At 38.9% G+C, this 19,395-nt stretch overlaps 1 protein-coding gene across 1 annotated transcript; it reads right to left on the bottom strand.

The window, feature by feature from the left end:
• Positions 1–542: 542 nt before the first annotated feature.
• Positions 543–9,623, bottom strand: crybb1l2 (crystallin, beta B1, like 2). The gene is made up of 6 exons (XM_060924838.1): positions 9,570–9,623; positions 6,135–6,232; positions 3,834–3,952; positions 3,548–3,680; positions 1,167–1,309; positions 543–719 (listed from the first exon to the last, which is right to left on the bottom strand). Exons 2-6 carry the CDS (start codon positions 6,228–6,230, stop codon positions 548–550), a joined length of 663 nt encoding a protein of 220 aa, XP_060780821.1. The 5' UTR covers positions 6,231–6,232; positions 9,570–9,623; the 3' UTR covers positions 543–547.
• Positions 9,624–19,395: the final 9,772 nt, after the last annotated feature.

Raw genomic sequence — 19,395 nt, 5'->3', positions numbered from 1 at the left:
CTGATCATCCTGGATAGCTCCTAGAAAAGTATTGGAATAGCTGAAGTTATAAATAACACAGAACAGAGTGATGTCACACATTTCCTTTTTATTTCATAAAGATGAGGGGGTTTTATATGGTCTTGAAGCCCAAACCTCACTCTGTCACCCTACTCATACCCATCCGTGTCAGTCATTTCCAATTGGAGAAAAGAGTGTGAAGCGGTTTGCTTGATTTTCCTCAGAAGAAAACAATTGATTTGAGGATGAGGAAGAGGAGAATGAAGGAGAGAGAACAGGAAATGAGAGGAGAAGAAAAGAATGAGATAGGAAAGAGTAAAAGTGTGCCATCCTACGCTTAACAAACACGCTGTCACTATCTATGGTCAGTAGCCATGATTTATATCATTACAAACAATCACAACCCATTTTTCTCTTCCTCTTTCCCTTATATGGATGGCATGATCCTTCTCTCCTTCTTGTCCCTTGCTCCTCCCCCTCTCCCCTCAGCTCCACACCCTCTCTTTCTCTCCCCACCTCTCCCTCTCTTTCCCATCCTCTCAAACCCTCACTTGCTGGCCATGGTGTAGCAGCCGTCTGGGTGCCACTGCATGTCACGTATACGCCTCACGGACTGCATCTGGGGCCAGCGAGCACCGTACGCATTAAAGTGCCTGTAGTCACCCTTCTCCAGCAGGTATTGGCTGCCACGGTAGCCTGGGTACTGGTAGCCCACCCAGCTGAGGGAGGAAAGCAGAGAGGAGATTCAATAAAAGGCAGGAAGGAATAGGAGATATGTGGGTGTGAGGAAGTGTGCCGGTGGGTGCAAAGGTAGAACATGTAGGAGAGACAGAATTGAATAGAGACTGTGCAGTGATTTTTATTCAAGGTTCAGACAGGACTGACCCCTTCTGAGCTGGAATTTACCATGCTGTGCATTTTCATAAATGGACTTTTAAAGCATATTGGGCATGAAAATGTAAATCTCTGCATTTGTGACTCAGTTTGAAGGTAAAGGTTAGTGAGCTGGTTGGATCATTTAATGTATACAGCTCACCACCAACATTTAGAACAGGTTTGAGAAATCTCTCACCGAACTAAAGGCTAAATCAACTGATTTTTCTGAAATACTAATTTTAAACTTGGCTCCTGATAACACACACGTAAGCAAGTAGCCCAGTACTTACGTGCCACAGCTGACCATGATGCTGCCAACTCGGTCAGTGAAGCCGTAGGAGTACAGGCTGGGCACGTCGTCATTGATTATCTCCATCTTTCGCCCCTTATAGTCACCAATCTCATACAGACAGATCTTGTGCTTCTCTGGGTCCTGTGGCACACAAAAGTTATTTTCTATTTCTAAGCTTTCCAAGCAGATTTACCCTGACATCAGATCTACCCTGAATCTGTCCACACTGACCCATCAAATCTGCCACTCTCCTTATATGGTCACAGCTTCCTGTTCTTGGAATTTGAGCTCATGAAAGAAATACACAGATTCAAATAAGTGAGTGAGATCTAGTTGGATCTAATTTAATGCTATAAAAATATATGAATGCTAATTTCACCCCAACCCTAAGTTTAATCTTCATAAATTGTCTCATGAACTGTTATCAATTGTACAAACACTTAACCACTTAACTGCTTGATTCCTGTTAACTGCTTGTTGACTGGTTCCTTCTCTGATTATTTGCATCCGTTGTTTACTCAGTTGCATTGCTATACTCTTAGAAAAAAGGTTATTTGGATAATTACACATTCATAGCATTCTTCTCGAATCTGTCTCTGACAAGAAAACAATCTGTTCTCTGTGGAAAACTCAATTTTCCACATGGACAAACCAAAAACCCATTAAGAATAATATCACACACTGACCTGGTATTGCAGTCTGAATATTTAATTTCTTTGATTACCCTGTTCTATTTTTATCACCCTGTATTATTATTATTATTATTATTTTACCTCTGCCTGGTGCGCTGACTATGATTATTGGAACAGTTTTAGTAAACACATACAAACGTGTCAGTTTCATCCTGAAATGTCAGTCTCACCCCGAGCCCTGTCCCTCTCTTCTGCACAAGCTATTCTGTCTTTGAGTATAGTGGCATTATTGACATTAATGAGGTGCCTTCAGCATAGACACCAGCATCTCATAGTTCATCTTGTTTTAGAACAGGCATGGTTAAAAAAAAATCAAAAATAAAAATAAAAACTTGACATACTTAGTCAAAAAGATGAAAACATTAAGAAACTGTGAAAGGGAATTAACATACAAATTTACACTGACAATACTGTGAATCAAAGATGAATGTGTTTGTTGTGACTGTCTTTCACTGATTCTGTGTTCAGTTTTTTTCCCAACTATAGTACCAGTCAAAAGTTTGAAAACACCTTTTAATTCAATGGTTTTTCTTTATTTTTATTCACTTCATGTCTTAAAGTAATGATGGATGTCGTTTTGCTTTACTTAGTTGAGCACTTCTTGACATAGTATAGATTACTACAGTTGTGGAATAGGATTGTTTACTGTATTTTTATTATTTACTGTTGATCTCGAACTCATTAGGAAGACAAGAAATTGCACTAATTAACTTTTGATGAGGCACATCTGTTAATTAAAAAGCATTCCAGGTGACTACCTCATGAAGCTGGTTAAGATAATGCCAATAGTGTGCAAAGCGTCATCAAGGTAAACACTGGATACTATGAAGGATCTAAAATATGAAAGATATTTTGTGTTTTGACACTTTTTTGTTTACCACATAATTCCATATATGTTCCATATGTTGTTTCATAGTTTTGATGTCTTCATATTGTTCTACAATGTAGAAAATAGTCACAATACAGAAAAACCTATGAATGAGTAGGGGTGTACAAACTTTTGACTGGTATTGTATATGTGTTTTGGAATGTTACTCCTTGGATAGCTACAAGATAGAAATGGTGTGCCTAGAATACTAAAATAGCATCAGTTGATTAATTAGGCACCATTTCAAATACATATTTACAATGATGAAGTAACTTAAATTCACTTTAATTTACATGATTTACCAATAATTCACAATAATAAAGAAAAAAAATCAATATAAATTTGCATACACCTATTATTTGTCAGCTTGAGCTTCAGTCTCCCATGGGAGAGACATTGTATAATAGAAATATACATTTTTATATTTTAAAATGTACTATACTTGTGTTATCTGACTGGTCACAGTTGCATCAGCTGACATTTCTGTCACCTGTAAGCACAATATAAAGCTAAAAGGACACCGACATTAACTTAAAGCAAAATATGGATAGTTATTAACATTATACATATTACATTTACTTGCTTTTATAGAAATCTGCAAGCAGGAAATACAAGGCATTTGTCATGTGACCATCTCCACCCACATGAACATGAGAAGTTCATATTCATGCCAGTAACATGTATAATAATATTCTGTCAGCTTCACCCAGTGGGATTGAATGGGTTAACATAAGACCATAGCATAATGATGAATAAACACAAAAGTAGAGCTTCAGAAAGAGAGCTAGTTTTAGGGTTTATGGAAAGAAGAATTTATACCATGTGGACAGGTCTGAAGGAGAGCAGATAGTCATTCCTCTGGCAGTTGCTCCAGCAGTCCCAGCGAGGATACTCGCCTTTCTCCAGGATGTACATCTCACCACAGAAGTTCATCTGCTCAAAACCAACAAAGCTACAGACAGCAGAGAAAGAGAGAAAGAGAGAGGGAGAAGGAGTGGTGGTGGGGGGATGTGTCAGAAGTGTCAAGATGAATAACCTGACTTGAGGATCTCACTATAACTGTTACTGTCGTCTGAAATAACGCGTGTAACTGTTTATTACTCACGGGCCACATTCAACGCGAATGGAGCGCACTTTGTCCATGCCCAACTCGCACACATTCATACACTCATTGTTGATTTCAATCATACGGCCCTGGAAGTTTTCACGGTCGAACACGTACATCTACAAGAGTGAGGAAGAGAGAAATGGAGAAGAATGAGAAGAGAAAGACATCTAAATGGAAGACAATTGGAGCTAAGAAAAACAAAGTAATACAACATAAGAACTTTTATAATAAATAATAGCATTTTCTCTCAAAAAAGAGATGCCAAAATTATTAATACTGAGACTGTTAATAATTAAAAATACATCCAAACATCAGTGTTTCAGATTTTTTAAAGTGCTCTCAGTTTCTAAAACGTAATAAAGACAAATAAGAAACAACAATAAAAAGAGACAGATTATTGTTGATCAAACAATTAAAAGCCATTATGCACAATTAGGGCAATAACAACAATGTTCCAAAAGTTTCAGAAGTCTGAAATGGCGTGTTGTCCTCCACCCTTCTTGGACACTACCACCACCACCACCACAGTGAGGAGCATGGTGAGTGAAAAACCCCTGAAGATCACAGTTTTTCATTTCTACATAAGTCGCAGTTATCAAGTATTAAAATCTGACTTTAAACACTGCCCTCACAAGACAGATTGTTTTAAAGGGTTCATTTGTTGCCATTAAGTCAGTAATTTGAATTTGACTGTATATAAAGACAGGATAAAAAAAAGTCAAGCCAGCTAAACATGATCTAATCACCCACATATATCTATGGCAACTGGAACTTAAAGGCCAGACCTGTCATGATTATCATCATGCTTTTTTTTTACAGGAGCACTTTCTTCGCTTGTTCTTCCTTTATGGAAAATTACACCATCAGTCAAACATGTTTAATAACTGTGGTGTGGTGTAGTGGTTTAATAAGTGTGGTGTAGTGGTTAGCATGGTTGCCTCACAGCAAGAAGGTTCTGGGTTCGAACCCAGCGGCTGGCAAAGGGCCTTTCTGTGTGGAGTTTGCATGCTCTCCCCGTGTCTGCATGGGTTTCCTCCTGGTGCTCTGGTTTCCCCCACAATCCAAAGACATGCAGGTTAGGTTAATATGGGATGGCCTTGGGCTGAGGTGCCCTTGAGTGAGGCACCCAACTCCCAACTGCTACCTGGGCGCTGTTAGCATGGCTGCCCACTGCTCTGGGTATGTGTATGTGCTCATTGCTCATGTGTGTGTTCACTGCTTCAGATGGGTTAAATGCAGAGAGGAAATTTCACAAGTGTGTGATGAATAAAGTTGTGCTTTCTTCTTCAATTATATTTTATGACAGTTTAATCACCATCTTTCCATTATCTGTAGCCGCTTATCCTGTACAGGGAAGGCAAGCTGGAGCCTATCCCAGCTGACTATGGGCGAGAGGCGGGGTACACCCTGGACAAGTCACCAGGTCATTGCAGGGCTGACACAGAGACAAACAACCATTCACACTCACATTCACACCTACAGTCAATTTAGAGCCACCAATTAACCTAACCTGCATGTCTTTGGACTGTGGGGGAAACCGGAGCACCTGGAGGAAACCCACGCAGACACGGGGAGAACATGCAAACTCCGCACAGAAAGGCCCTTGTCAGCCGCTGGGCTCGAACCCAGGACCTTCTTGCTGTGAGGCGACAGTGCTAACTGTCTAACTACAGCACTTACAGTTTAATCTAGTACAATACCAAGTACAAAATGGCAAAAAAAATTAAAAAAAAATAAATAAATAATGGAAAATATTCTAGCAAATACTTAAATCTTTGTATTTTAGAGCTTAGTACCTGATGGATCCTCTAAATGAGTGCATTATTAAAGGCAGGTTCACTTGGAGGATAAAACATTTAGGCCTACTGATAAAAGTCTCATACCATGAGTCATACATAGAGTTTGTACTGTAAACATTTTAAGATAAGTCCATGGACACTGTGTGTGGTGCTTAACAGAGTGAGCAGAGATCTTTGCCTTTTTGGATTTTGTTTTATCTTGTGATAGTTTTCAACTTAAAAAAAAAGGAGTAAGGAGATAATGACATTACTTAATTCACTGTAACCTACATATGCCATGACTTTTCTACATTTAGGTATTTAAGATAAGCCCGCTTGTTTAGTAGAGCTTGTTTGTAATGTAATGTTTATACTAGTTTTCATTTAAAAAAAACTAAAAGAATGAAAAGGTTCGAGTTATATATAGGGTAGCATTAATTAGCGTCATTAATGATTATAGTAGGAGAAATCCTCACAAGGCTAATAAGGTGTGTGTGTGTTTGTGTGTGTGTGTTTATACCTTGTAAGTGTCCGTGCCAACGTCTGACTTGGTGCTCTGTGTGGCCTTGCCATCAGGCTGAGCAGCAGGCTTGGGCTTCTCTTCAACTGAAGACATAACTGTGATTGAAAAAAAGAGGGTAAGAAAATTTGAGATGTATTTTCTTTCTTTTTTCCCCCCCACATTTAATTATGATAACACTTTGCTGCTGTTGTTGTTGTTGATGATGATGACAATAAAATCTAAATTAGACACGTGTAAATAGTTTATTCACATAAAGTTAGACTTTACTCATTGTATCATTCTGGGACTGGTTCGTATTTTTTGCTATGCTATGAGAAAATAAATAGATGTGATTGATTATTAAATGCTATCATTATTCAAGCAGCTGAGCATGAACTAATCATCTCAATTCCTATGATATTAGTGAAATATTTTACAACATGTTATACCTGTAGGTTCTGGTGGCTTCAACATGCTTCTGCAAACTTCTGAAGGCACCAATGCGACAATACATGTCCCACGTTAAAGTATTCATTAACATTGGCGGTGGTGGTGTAGTGGTTAGCACTGCCGCCTCACAGCAAGAAGGTTCTGGGTTCGAACCCAGCGGCCAGTGAGGGCCTTTCTGTGTGGAGTTTGCATGTTCTCCCCGTGTCTGCATGGGTTTCCTCTGGGTGCTCTGGTTTCCCCCACAGTTCAAAGATGTGCGGTTAGGTTAATATGGGATGGCCTTGGGCTGAGGTGCCCTTGAGCGAGGTGCCTAACTCCTGACTGCTCCCCGGGTGCTGTTAGCATGGCTGCCCACTGCTCTGGGTATGTGTGTGTGTTCACTGCTTCAGATGGGTTAAATGCAGAGAGGAAATTTCACAAGTGTGTGATGAATAAAGTTGTGCTTTCTTCATTTCAATATTAATTCTTTAAAATTAAAATCCGGATGCTGTTTTGTTCATTGGCATTTTTCATTAGAAATCAGACAATTGTTATTTCAGCTTTGGTGGCCTTGGTTTTGTGGATGCAACATATATTGGCCTTTTGGTATTAAAAAGGCATGATGAGTTATTTTGATTTTTTTTTTTTTAAATCTGGGACACAATCTGACTCATTGAAACCATGTTGAATGTTAAGTGCTTTTAGCTACTAATTGCTGATAACTAAAACTCTGCTTTAGAATAAAGAACACGTATCACGGTATCAGTGACTTATTCAGCTTTTATAAGCTCTTAAAAGTGATAAACTACAAGTCACTTGATGCTACCTAGCTACCATGTTATATAGCCTATAAAATGCATCGTAAACTAATGAAGTGTGAATTTAGATGACACATTTATACTCAATAATTTGCATTACGATTTCTTAAAGCATTAACTCCACATTATCACAAATAATAATGCATTTATTCATGATTTTTACACAACAGACCTCCAATTATGAATTATTACAAATGTTTATGAATAAAGATTAATTCATAGTGAGTAAACTGTTTACAAGTACAGTCATTAATCCTTAATATGTGTTCCTTATAATAAAGAGTAACCCAAATTATTTCTGGAATAAACTGCAGGCTGCCTTGCTGTGGTAGTAGTGCACTAGTATACCAGTCATCAGATATCATTTAGATGGTACTCAGTGAAGTTGCATAATAAGGTCAAATTCTTCAAGCTTATCAAGCTCCTATGCAAATATTTGGGGTCATAAAAAAAAGCAGAAAAATGTGAAAAATGCTGTGGAATTTAGTGTGTTTAGTTCCAAACAGAGGGGAACCGTCAGGGCCTTCTAGGCCTTCAGAGAAGGCCCAAACATATCAGCATTTCAAATGTTGTATTTAATTTCTTTCATTCTTTCATAATTTAATTGTAATTACTATTTTCTAATTCTAATTTGGCCTCATTTTCTATCAAATTTGCTTCAGAAATGAAAGGATTACTGTCCTGAAAACATTAAAATCGAGTTATCCAATGAGATTTTTTTGTTTGTTGTCTCTAGGCTGAGAAGAGTTTAGAGTTGGATCACTCATTGGTTAGGACTTCATTGCCGGAACAGAAGGCCATGGCAGTGTGCGTTTATGTAGGAAGTGACAGATGAATTAACCAATCAGATTTTGATTTCTAGTGGGAGGGACCAAAAATTTAATTGCCCAAAGCCTTTTTGAAGGCCAACGCTAGCTTAACCACAACTCGGTGCCATCAGTGCAGCAGTGAAGCCACCTTCCAGCCGGTGTAGTGTTCATCAGTAGTGTTAGCAAATGCTAATTAAGCGGTCAAGCCAGTGCTATCGAGAGCAGGTAGCACAGGCTAACGACTGAGAAACTAAGATTTCTGTCTTCAGACTCTTCTTCCACGCACGCTCACTACAGTATTTTTCAATCATACTTAAGTATTCATTTTCCTGTGTAATTTACTGAGTTACTTTTAAAATCAACATCGACAACTACACACAGTGGCGCGACCTGGCAGCCTGCTGCTAATCCCTTGCAAAATCCTTTGCCCTGTTGCTTTTTTTGGTGTGTCTGGCTAAGTTTTGGCTGAGCTGAAGTCCCAGCTCTAATAGTAATGGTTCGCCACTGGTTCCAACCAGCCACCAGCAAATCACACCTAAACCATATCATGTAATCACAGCTTCATAATTTTGTCTTGTTGTAATTATTGTATAATAAACATTATAGTTTGGGAATGTAAAGGAATATTGAGGTCTTGGCAAAATTTCCAGTATTCTACAATAGTACAGAAATATATTGCAAATATCTGTCTTTTTGTGTCAGTTAAAATGTGTCATGAGTAAAACCTTTTTACCAGGCTAATGCTTTAAAATTTCCCTCCAAACATGGATAGATTAGTTACACACAGAGAATAAAAATACAGAAAGAAATTAAATAAACTATAAGTTAATATTTAAGTTACATTGACTCGTTTACACTAACGTGTCTGACTTGCTGATTACCTGTTACTCTCATTACTATGTTGGCTAAGTATATTATTCTTATTGTCTTGTCCTGATTGTTTATTCTTCATTACTTTTCCAACACTACAACTGTGCGTAAGACATTAGCAATTGTGATATGTATCCACTCACAGCATGTTATTATATTATACGGCTCCCACTCCTCTAGCACTTGCCAGAGTAAATGTCAGAGTAAATGCTGTCATCATTCTTAACTGTAAGGTCTTCACTGCATGCCCCAGTTTTCAACATATCACTTATATTCCTGATTCGCATTCAGAGCAAATGATGTCACCATGAACATCTTGCTCTTTGTTATTTTTCATCTGCTATATTATTCTCTATGGGTCTCCTCTAGGTGAGTTTATTTGCAGAAAATTATTTTACTATTAATTTTACTGTAGTTACTAAATAATTCTTAGCAGTTGCTGAATCAAAAATATTATTATTATTATTAGTAGTAGTAGTAGTAGTAGTATGTGTTAGGACTGTGTCTCTCTCTTTCTGGCTTCTTACCTGATTGTTAGTGAGTAGCCGACGTCTCTCTCTCACACAGCCAGTCAGTGTGTGTTGAAAATGAGTGTGTAGCTCTTTTATAGGCCTGTACCCAACGCAATGGGATTAGACACAAACAAACAAACCCGCTGAGCTCACCACCAAACACACAGAATAGAAATTACCCCATCATCAAACAGACGGAGACACAGAGAGAGAGAGAGAGAGAGAGAGAGAGAGAGAGATGGAAGAGGAGTGGGTGAGAGAGTAAGAGGTATGGGTATTGTTAGAAATGGAGGGAGGGATTGGGGATTTTACACTTTTTATTACGCCTTAAGTGTGGGGGGACTTAAGGGCAGTGGTATGGCAGCAGGTAAAGGGTCTGTGTTAGTAACCAAAAGAAAGTAATCTCAAACCTCAAACCTACCAGAGAACCACTGATTGACATCTGCTCAGCTTTATGCCTGGATCACATTTTGTATACAAGAACTGGAAGGCTTTATACAAATACATTAAAACATTTTTTCATGTGTCAGGTCTGGAGCAGACATCGACGATCATGGCCCTCCAGTCCTCTCTGTTGTCAGCTAAGCATATGAACTCTGTGTTCTTGAGGTGCTTGTTTGTGTATTCTTTCAAACTGTTGCTGAATGTTATTCGCTGTCCTCCTTAGCTTTTCTTACCCTCAATCAACTTTTCTAAGCCGTCTTTCCGAATGACATGGCCAAAGAATTTCAATCGTCGCTCCTTAACCGACATTTAAATTGCAAACATAAAACCATGAAGATTCCATTTTTAATAAGACTATAAAGTGCACTTAGATCTGACAATGATACAACAAACAAAGCAATAGGCATGAATATAGACTAGGACTTTCACATTGCATTTATCGGTTTCAGTGCACTATGTTCACAGTGATATCAACCACACGAGCATAAAACCTCATAAAAACTTTGGTAGCTTTTCTGTAGTGTCACAAGACAGGGTAATGCCAGGAAAACCACTTACTTTATTGCATCTGTGGTCAAGAGTCAGTCCAAACCAACCATGCAGGCATCCTGAGATTTGAGGATTGTGCTGCAGTAACGATGATAAACTTTCCTGTGCTTATTCCAGAACTTACATATTCAACTTTACAGTATGAAGTTGTTGAAGAATAAAGCTTTTTAAACCCAAAAGGATTTTCCATCTGGTAGTGTGCAGATTTTCTTTCAGGGAGTTTTTCCTTGCCACTTTTGCCTCTGGTTTGCTTATTAAGGATCTAAAGCTACATCTAGATTTTAGGAAAGCTGCTTTGTAACAACGTGTGATAAATCTAATTCCTAACACCTAATACAACTGAATTGGAATGAACTAAATATTACAAAAAAAATTACAAAGTTCCCTCTCTAGTGAACTTGGCAGTGAAGAGAGAGTGAGCTTGGACATACAGTTTTCCCTGCATAAAGTATTTTAAATAATAATCACAAAACTAATGGATAGGGTAAGATTGAGCTGACAAATCTTACCCTGTGCACAGGAGCAGTATGTAAATACTGTGTATATCTGTAGATGTGTAGATCAACACTTGTATGATGGGAGATCTACCTAAAAGGCCTAAAGAAAGTGCCTAAAAAATAGCCACCAAGTTTACAGAATAACTAATATAATGTAAGTTTATTACTTCACACTTGTCAGGTGGTTCAACGTATAAAGTCAATTTGACCCATTTGTTTTCCATTTGCTGACCTACATGAACATATGCGACTGTTCTTTATTGTGTACTTGCTACACGGGCCGTGACTGTGCATGCCTGCATTCAGTACGCTCCAGAAAATCCAACTCGCTGACAGTGCACAGAAACACACACGTACACACGCACGCATGCGGACACAGACACACACACACACTATTGGTTTAATATAACCTTATTCCATAATCATACTAGTTACTAGTCTGCAAAAAAAAAAAATACTAAAGTTTCAAGTAAGAGACTAAAATGAAATGACTGAGTGACTCTACAGGCAGCAAGTGACAAATGCACCATGTTTTTATTTATCAATACTAACTGCTCTAGTTTAGGATGAGCTATAGGTGCTCCAGAATTATTTAATGCTCCCAGAGGAAACCCAGCCTTCTGTTAAGACAGATATGAAAAAATGAGAAAAAGCCAGCCTTTATTTGAAATAAATTTATCTCATCTCATTCTCATTATCTCTAGCCGCTTTATCCTTCTACAGGGTCGCAGGCAAGCTGGAGCCTATCCCAGCTGACTACGGGCGAAAGGCGGGGTACACCCTGGACAAGTCGCCAGGTCATCACAGGGCTGACACATAGACACAGACAACCATTCACACTCACATTCACACCTACGGTCAATTTAGAGTCACCAGTTAACCTAACCTGCATGTCTTTGGACTGTGGGGGAAACCGGAGCACCCGGAGGAAACCCACGCGGACACGGGGAGAACATGCAAACTCCGCACAGAAAGGCCCTCGCCGGCCCCGGGGCTCGAACCCAGGACCTTCTTGCTGTGAGGCGACAGCGCTAACCACTACACCACCGTGCCGCCCATAAATTTATTCAGAGAAAAACAAATTCCTCGTTATGAAATAATTATTTTCAACAAAAATACTGTACATGCCAATACTATTGGTACCTCTGGAAATTATAGTGAACACAAGGTAACTGAAGCATGTTTCCCATTTAAATTGTACATTTTTGAGTTGACTGGAGTGTGTAGGAACTTTCAAGCTGTAATCCATGACTTCCTGATTAACTGGGGGACAAATATGAGGTGGCACAGAGGCCAAACTCCCTTAGTCATCCATCAACATGAGAAAGATAAGAGAATACAAAAACCAAATGAGGGAGAAGTGTGTTGACCATACCTGGGTGGCACGGTGGTGTAGTGGTTAGCACTGCCGCCTCACAGCAAGAAGGTTCTGGGTTCGAACCCAGCAGCTGATGAGGGCCTTTCTGTGTGGAGTTTGCATGTTCTCCCCGTGTCTTTGTGGGTTTCCTCCAGGTGCTCCGGTTTCCCCCACAATCCAAAGACATGCAGTTAGGTTGACGTGGGGTGGCCTTGGGCTGAGGTGCCCTTGAGCAAGGTACTGAACCCCTGACTGCTCCCTGGGTGCTGTGTGTGTGTTTACTGCTTCAGATGGGTTAAATGCAGAGGGTGAATTGAAGTGTGCCTGTGATGAATAAAGGTTTCTTCTAAGTCAGGGAATGGTTATTTAAAAAAAAAAAAAAGCTACTTGCCTGAAAATGTCCATTTCTATTGTTAGGGCAATAATAATAAAAAAAAAAAAAAAAAAAAGTGGACACCAACTGGCACTGTTACAAACTTAACCTGGAAGAGGACTCAAATTTATTTTGCCCCTGTCCAGTGAGGAGGAGGGTAAGAGAAGCAAAAAAGAAAAATCACAAGGATCACTGTTGATGAATTACAAGAAAAAGTAAAATCTTGGGGTTTCCAAGTCTCCAAAACCACCATCAGATGCCACCTCCATGCCAACAGATTATTTGGAAGGTTTGCCAGAAAAAAAAGCCTTTTCTGTCAGTTAACCACAAACATAAGCACCTGAAGTTTGAGAAATGCTACTACAACTTTGACTGGAACTGTGTTCTATGGTCTGATATAACAAAAATTGAGCTTTTTGTCAATAATCACTCAAGGTAGGTTTGATGTAAAAAGAAGGACGGCTATAATGAAAAGAACCTGATCCCAACTGTAAAATATGGTAGAAGTTCTGTGATGTTTTGGGGCTGTTTTTCCTCCAAAGGCTCTGGAAACCTTGTTAGGATACATGGCATCATGGACTCCATGAAATACCAGGACATTTTAAATCAAAATATGGGTAGCCCCTGCAAGGAAACTAAAACTGGGTTGTCATTGGATCTTCCAGCAGGACGATGATCCAAAGCATACGTCCAAATCAAAACAAAAAATGGTTTGCTGAGCACAGAATCAAGCTTCTGCCATGGCCATTTCAGTCCCCTGACCTGAACCCCATTGAAAACCTGTGGGGTGAGCTGAAGAAGAGATAGAGCACAAGAGATGGCTGAGGACCCTGGATGATCTGGAGAGACTGTGTAAAGAGGAACGGTCTCAGATGCCCTGCTCTGTATCTCCAACCTTATAAAATGTTATAGGAGGAGACTCTCTTGTTTTACTGGTAAAGGGTGGCACATGTGTTTTTGCTGAAAATAATTATTTCTTGATGAGGGATTTGGTTTTATCTGAAATAAATTTATTTCAATTAAAGGTTGGATTTTTTTCTCATTTTTTAAGTGTGAGATGAAGTGACTTCGCCAAAAGGTGGATTTTTTTTCTAAACACCCACTCCCTACCCCCACCCTTTTTAACTAATCTTTACAACAGGTGCCAATAATTGTGGAGGGCACTGTATATATCAAATGAGAAAATCAGTATTGGTTTTTCTTTTTCAGTCAACATCACAAAAATTAAATACAACACATCTAATCATGAAAAAGGGTCAGGAAATTTGCTCATCTCATCTCATTATCTGTAGCCGCTTTATCCTGTTCTACAGGGTTGCAGGCAAGCTGGAGCCTATCCCAGCTGACTACAGGCGAAAGGCGGGGTACACCCTGGACAAGTCGCCAGGTCATCACAGGGCTGACACAGACACAGACAACCATTCACACTCACACCTACGGTCAATTTAGAGTCACCAGTTAACCTAACCTGCATGTCTTTGGACTGTGGGGGAAACCGGAGCACCCAGAGGAAACCCACGTGGACACGGGGAGAACATGCAAACTCCGCACAGAAAGGCCCTCGCCAGCCACAGGGCTCGAACCCGGACCTTCTTGCTGTGAGGCGACAGCGCTATAACCACTACACCACCGTGCCACCCCAGGAAATTTGCTTTGATTCTCAATTTTCAGTATTGCTTAAAAAAGAAACAGGCCTACTCTTTGACCAAGGAAAATAGTATTACAGTCAGACCTGCTCCATTTTACCTTTTTTAATCTCACAGAGCAAAAACAGGAAGTTTATACAGCAGGTTTGAGTCAGTCATGTTCACATAATAATAATGGGATGTAGTGTTTTGGCACAAAAAGAATATAAAAAGAGGCATGACTACGTAGCAAAAGCTCTCCACTGGGACTTGCTCCGACAGAACGGTTTCAAAGTTGCTGAAAAATGGTATCAGCATCAACTTGAAAGTGTGGTAGAAAATGATCCCCACAAAATATTGTGGGATTTCTCAATTCAAACTGATAAAGAGATATCAGCTACAGTGGATATAAAAAGTTTACAGACCCCGTTAAAATGATAGGATTTTCTAATGTAAAAAAAAAAACTACGATAAATAATTTCAAAACTTTTCCTACCTTTTATATGTGACCTAGAACCTGTACAATTCAATTGAAAAACAAACAAATCTGTTAGGGGGAAAAACATAAAAAATAAAAAAAATGTACAATAAGCTGGTTGCATAAGTGTGCACACCCTTAAACTAATACTTTGGTGAAGCACCTTTTGATTTAATTACAGCATTCAGTCTTTTTGGGTCGGAGTCTATCAGCCTGCCACATCTAGACTTGGCAATATTTGCCCACTCTTCCTTGCAAAAGCACTCCAAATATGTCAGATTGCGAGGGCATCTCTTGTGTACAGCCTTCTTCAGGTCATCCCACAGATTTTCAATTGGATTTGGGTCTGGGCTCTGGCTGGGCCATTTCAAAACTTTTTTGGGGTCATTGTCGTGCTGAAAGATGAAATTACTCTTCGACTTCAGCTTTCTAGCAGGCACCTGAAGGTTTTGGGCCAAAATTGACTGGCATTTAAAACTGTTCATAATTCCCTCCACCTTGACTAAAGCCCCTTTTCCAGCTGAAGAAAAACAACCCCAAAACATGATGCTGCCACCACCATGCTTCACCGTGGGTATGGTGTTCTTTTGGTGATGTGCAGTGGTGTTGTTTTTGCACCAAACATACCTTTTGGAATTGTGGCTAAAAAGTTCAACCTTGGTTTCATCAGACCATGACACATTTTCCCACATGCTTTTGGGAAAGTTGATGTTTTTGTTTTTTGCAAAATTTAGCCGGGCCTGGATGTTTTTCTTTGACCCTACCGCATAGTCCAGAAATATGGAGAATACGGGAGATTCTTGTCACATGTAGTACACAACCAGTACTTGCCAGAAATTCCTGCAGCTCCTTCAGTGTTGCTGTAGGCCTCTTGGCAGCCTCCCTGACCAGTTTTTGTCTTGTCTTTTCATCAATTTTGGAGGGACGTAAAGTTCCCGGTAATGTCATTGTTGTCCCATTTTTCTCCATTTCTTGATGACTGTCTTCACTGTGCTCCATGGTATATCTAATGCCATGGGAAAAAATGTTGTACCCTTCTCCTGACTGATACCTTTCAACAATGAGATCCCTTTGATGCTTTGCAAGCTCTGTGAACCCTGGCTTTGGCTGGAGGATGCAAATGAGTAAGTGTCCGAACATTATTTGGGGTTAATCAGAGTCATTTTAATTGATGGCAGGTGTGAACCCAAAAAGACTGAATGCTGTAATTAAATTAAAAGGTGCTTCAACAAAGTATTAGTTTAAGGGTGTGCACACTTATGCAACCAGCTTATTGTACATTTTTTATGTTTTCCCCCCGAACAGATTTGTTTGTTTTTCAATTGAATTGTACAGGTTCTAGGTCACATTAAAGGTGGGAAAGGTTTTGAAATTATTTATCGTAGTCTCATTTTTTTTACATCAGAAAAACCTATCATTTTAACAGGGTGTGTACACTTTTTATATCCACTGTAGAAGACCAGATATAGTTGTCATTGATAAGCTCGAAAAGAAAACTCTAATTGTTGATGTAGCTGTGCCAAATTTATTTATTAAACCTTTATTTAACCAGGAAGTCCCATTGAGATTAAAAATCTCTTTTTCAAGGGAGACCTGGCCAAGATAGGCAACATTGAAAACTGTTACAGACATACAATATAAAAGAACATCAATAAATACATAGAGACAATATTACAACATTAAAATCGAAATTATACATTAAAAACACCGACATCTTAAAGAAGTCATCTCTAGATCCTTCAGTTTAGCTTTAAATTCGTTTAAAGTAACTAGACAATCTAATTTAAAACACATTTTGCAGGTTGTTCCATGCCATAGGAGCTGAATAAGCAAAAGCCTTTTTCCCAAACTCAGTACGGACATTTGGGACTAAAAGCAGATAATGATCAAGGGAACGCAAGGAATATTGTCCCATAATCTTTGGCACCATGAAAACACACAAGGTGGAAGCAAACCCAAAATGGCCTTGTATATAAAGGCGTACCAATGATGGAGCCTGCGAGTGGCCAAAGAAGGCCATCCCACCTGAGAGTAGAGGTCACAATGATGAGTCAAGCCTTTTGCATTCGTTATAAATCTCAAGGCAGCATGATACACTGAATCAATCTTATGGAGATACTGAGCAGATGTATTTCTGTACAACAGATCTCCATAATCTAAAACAGATAAAAAAGTAGCAGCAACAAGTCTCTTCTTAACCTCAAAAGAAAAACATAACTTATTGCGAAAATAAAAACCCAGTTTAAGTTTCAGCTTTTTCACTAGCTGGAGCACATGTGCCTTAAAAGTGAAAGACTCATCAATTAAACCCCCCAAATATTTATAAGAGCTGACCATTTCTATGCATCTTCCGTCCAGAGTAACCACAGCAGAGGTTTGTGGTCTGGTCTTTGAATTGCTGAAGATCATACATTTTGTCTTTTCAACATTAAGAACAAGCTTCAACTGGATTAAAGTATTCTGAAAAGCATTAAATGCATTTTGCAGGTGTTCAATGGCCAAAATAACAGTAGAGGCACAAGAATAAATTACCGTGTCGTCAGCATAAAAATGAAAATTTGCATTTGGCACATTTTGTCCTAGGTCATTTATATATAAAGTAAATAAAAGCGGACCTAAGACAGAACCCTGTGGAACACCTTTATAAATAGATACAAATTTTGAACAAAGATCATCATATTTAATACATTGAGATCTATCATTTAGGTAATCTGAGAACCATGCTACTGCTTGCTCTGAAAGTCCTAAATTAAGAAGTCTAATCTTTAAGACACTGTGGTCAACAGTGTCGAAAGCTTTAGATAAATCAACAAAAAGTGACGCACAGTGCTGTTTCCTATCAAGTGCAATCAAGATGTCATTTACTACCTTCAAGCCAGCAGTGATGGTGCTATGCTTCTTCCTAAAACCTGACTGATAAGTAGAAAGAACATCATTGTTGAAAAGAAACTCCTTTAGCTGATTACTAACCAGAGTTTCAAGTATCTTGGCCAAAACTGAAAGATTTGATATTGGCCTATAATTATTCAAACAGGCTGGATCACCTCCCTTCCATAAAGGCAGGACAAAAGCAGACTTCCACAATTTAGGAACAACCTTGGTTTCTATAGAAAGATTAAAAATATAAGTTAAAGGCCTCGAAATAAAATCTGATGCCACTCTCAAGAAATATGGCTCAATAAGATCAGGCCCTGGTGCTTTTCTAGGATCCACACCCTTCAAGGCTTTACAAACTTCCTGCACAGAAAAAGGTACAAAATTAAACACTTCCCCAGTATTTACTGTAACTTCAGCACAGAAACTCTCAGATTTAGAATGAACAGTATCAAACAAGGAGCCAGAAGATATAAAATGCTCATTAAAACAATTCAAAATCTCCATCTTGTCATGAACAGCAATAGCGTCTTTCATAACACAAGTAGGTAGAACATGAGCAGTTTTTTCCACAGAGAGAGTGATTTTATCATTTTCCAAAACCTCCTTGGGTCATTTAAACTCTCAGTGGTAACAGACAGATAAAATTCTGATTTGGCTTTCTTTATAAGAGAAGAACATCTATTTCTTAGTTGTCTAAAAACAAGCCAGTCTGAGGTACAACCCGTTGCCCTAGTCTTTGCCCAGGCCGAGTTACGCTCATGAACAGAGTCTGCTACTTCAGAGGAGAACCAGGGGTTATCACGACCTTTTACTCTGTATCTCCTATAAGGAGCATGAGTGTTAATAATATGTGTGAACTCATCTTTAAAAAAGTTCCAGGCTGTCTCCACATCAGGAATCAGCTCAATTCTACTCCAATCAAAGTGATACAAATCATGATAAAATCCCTGCTCATTAAAAAATTTAAGATTCCTCTTACAAATGGTTCGTGACTTTTGTTTAGGAACCTTAGTGTTCCTTAAGGCAGCAACAACACAATGATCACTTAGATCATTACAAAATACACCGACAGCTGAAAATTTATAAGGAACATTTGTAAGAATTAAATCAATTAAAGTGGACTTTTCCATGCATTTAAGATTTGGACGAGTAGGCGAATTAATCAGCTGGGTCAGATTCACAGAATCACAAAAGGATTTGAATTCATCAGATACTGGCTTTAGCCAATCCCAATTCAAATCACCAGCTAAAACAAGTTCATTATATTTAAGTCTGGATAAAAGATACGATAAAGTATGCAATGCTTCCTTTGGGGCTGATAGTGGCCTATAACAGCCAACAACTGTTATGTTGACATTGTTGGCAACTTTCACATTTAAAGCCATGAATTCTAAGTGCTTATAGATTGATTCAGACAAAACAACCTTGGTGTGCAAGCTAGATCTGACAAAAATGGCAACACCTCCTCCTTTCTTTGGTCTGTCACAACGATAAACATTGTATCCATCAATGTTAATATCAATATCAGTGACTAATTTCGATAGCCAAGTTTCAGAAATGACAATGTCAGCATCAGTTGAATTAACCCATATACGCACCATATCTATCTTTGATAACAGGCTGCGCACATTAAAATGAATG

This window comes from Neoarius graeffei, chromosome 7, assembly GCF_027579695.1.
Source record: "Neoarius graeffei isolate fNeoGra1 chromosome 7, fNeoGra1.pri, whole genome shotgun sequence".
In the NCBI taxonomy this organism is placed as follows: Eukaryota; Metazoa; Chordata; class Actinopteri; order Siluriformes; family Ariidae; genus Neoarius; species Neoarius graeffei.
The sequence above is the reverse complement of the archived record's forward strand: the minus strand, read 5'-3'. Positions and strand labels throughout refer to the sequence as shown.